The following is a 2,500-nucleotide window of genomic DNA, read 5'->3' on the forward strand; positions in this document are numbered from 1 at the left end:
ATTCAGACTGCTGCTCTCCGTGCTCGTGTGTGTGTGCGCATTCGCATCTGCTGCTCCCCCTGGTCCCTCCGACGCGATGAAGCCTGATTTGTCCGATGTCACGAGTGAGGAGCGGTCGCGTCTTAACACTCCACTCTGTGACAGCTGAGCATGACCGTGCAGCAGTGAGCGCATCTGTCCTCTCCCAGCCGGCGTTGGTGAGGACGGGCCAACATGTTCTCTCCCCGAGAGTGCGCTCTGTGTGAGCGGAGACGTGTCATGGCGCTGAGCGGCCCACATGTTCTCTCGGAGCGTGCGCTCTGTGTGAGCGGAGACGTGTCATGGCGCTGAGCGGCCCACATGTTCTCTCCGAGCGTGCGCTCTGTGTGAGCGGAGACGTGTCATGGCGCTGAGCGGCCCACATCGCCCACTGTCTCTTCGTGCCACACTGGCTGCCACGGCCTCATGCATAAAATCATAAATCTGCACGAGATGCAGTCCAATTAACCAGCGCAGGGAAGGAACAGGAGACACGATGACTGAGGAGTGCTGTGGGCTGAGCCCTTGTTATTCAGTCAGGGCTGAGAGATGCATTAGATGAAGACAGACGTGAGATGTGAGTCTTCTCACACATGTCTCGTCTCACTTGTTCTGTGTGTCCTCACACATTGTCTCTGTCTCTGTCTCTCTGTCTCCACCACTGCTGTCTGTCTGTCTCTGTCTCCCTGTCTCTACCACTGCCGTCTCTCTGTCTCTCTCTCTGTCTGTCTGTCTCTGTCTCTCTGTCTATGTCTATGTCTCTGTCTCTGTGTCTCTCTGTCTGTCTGTCTGTCTGTCTCTCTGTCTATGTCTATGTCTCTGTCTCTGTCTCTCTGCCTCTGTGTCTCTGTCTCCCTGTGTCCCTGTCTCCCTGTCTCTCTGTCTCCCTGTCTCTCTGCCACTGCTGTCTCTCTGTCTCTCTGTCTCTGTCTCTGTCTCTGTCTCTCTTCCACCTCTGCTCTCCTTCTCTGAGGCGTGAGGGCAGCCTGTCCATCATCTCTGCTCTCCTTCTCTGAGGCGTGAGGGCAGCCTGTCCATCATCACTGGTCCTGCATGTAAATGAGCCGCTGGCAGACAGCGCGAGCGCCCTGGGTGACCCCTCTTCCTCTCGCCTTGCTGAAGAGGAGCGGCTCCGCTCGACCCGACCCCATCCAGTCCGCACACACACACACACACACACACACACACACACACACACACACACACACACACCACCGTGTTTGTTGCTGATGCTGACGCTTCTGTTGAGTGTCTGGCTCTCACTCACTGCCCTCTTTGCATATTTATGATCCCCCGCCCCACACCACACCACACCGCACCACACCGCACCGCACCACACCGCACCACACCACACCGCACCACACCGCACCACACCACACCACACCGCACCGCACCGCACCGCACCCGAGGGGCTGTTATTGATTACAAACGAGATCCTCAAAAACAAGGTCGCGAGGCAGACAGGGGTTAGGGGAACGGGAACGGGAACGTGGCTGTTGTTTGGGTTTGCCGCCTCCCTGCCTGAGGGCTTGCTTATCTCCCTGTGGTTACTATAGAAACAGGGAAAAAAAAAGAAAAGCATGAATTGTCAGAGAGTTGACGGGTAGAGAGAGAAAGTATGTGTGTGTGTGTGTGTGTGAGGGTTCGGTCAGCCTCGAGGTAATCATCCTTGGGATTCCACGCCTCGTGTCATGCAGCTTATCAGCCCACCAGCCTTGGGTGTGAGAACATGAGGGATTCACACACAGCTTGTGTACATACCAGCTCTCCTCGTGACACGCAGGAACAAATAGGCCTTTAACTGTGACTTTTATTATGGAGGTCAAAGATGAATGTCGTCACGGTGCTTCTCCCAGTAAACATGGTGTCCCGTGTCACTTTGTGTGATATTGTTAGTCTATGTCAACTATGCTCAAGACAGTAAAGTTTAATAGATCTGATTGGACGTAGCCCTGCTGACTCTCCAAGTTTAATAGATCTGATTGGACGTCGCCCTGATGACTCTCCAAGTTTGATAGATCTGATTGGACGTAGCCCTGATGACTCTCCAAGTTTAATAGATCTGATTGGACGTAGCCCTGCTGACTCTCGTACTTTCACTCCTTCTCTCGTGTTTGAAGGGACCAGCAACATAAAGATTTGAATATTGGTTCACTATACAAATGTTTTAAACCTCCCTACCCCTCTCTCTCTCCCTCTCTCTCCCCCCCCCCTCTCTCTCTCTCCCTCCCTCCCTCTCTCTCTCTATCTCTCTCCCCCCTCCCCTCTCTCTCTCAGACCTGAAGAAGACTCTGGCTGTGTTGCTGGACAGCATCATGCTGCGTCTGGCGAAGCTGGAGACCAAAGTGGAGAACATCCTCTACAACGGCACCGGGGGCAACCTGACCAATGGCACCACCACCACCGCGCCCAGCGCTGCCAACGCTGCCAACGCAGAGAAGGTCAACGTGGCAGGTGGGTCAGCGCATCCCCCTTCCCCTGT

General features: G+C 54.7%; 1 protein-coding gene across 1 annotated transcript in view; it reads left to right on the forward strand.

Moving 5' to 3' along the window:
* Positions 1-2,500, forward strand: part of mgat5 (alpha-1,6-mannosylglycoprotein 6-beta-N-acetylglucosaminyltransferase) — a 157,578-nt gene that overhangs the window by 12,260 nt on the left and 142,818 nt on the right. The window contains exon 2 of the mRNA XM_042702861.1: positions 2,296-2,472. Within this exon, the coding sequence (XP_042558795.1) occupies positions 2,296-2,472 (177 nt within the window). The remainder of the gene's footprint in view (positions 1-2,295; positions 2,473-2,500) is intronic.

The sequence above is a fragment of the Clupea harengus genome, chromosome 21 (assembly GCF_900700415.2).
Source record: "Clupea harengus chromosome 21, Ch_v2.0.2, whole genome shotgun sequence".
Lineage (NCBI taxonomy): Eukaryota > Metazoa > Chordata > Actinopteri > Clupeiformes > Clupeidae > Clupea > Clupea harengus.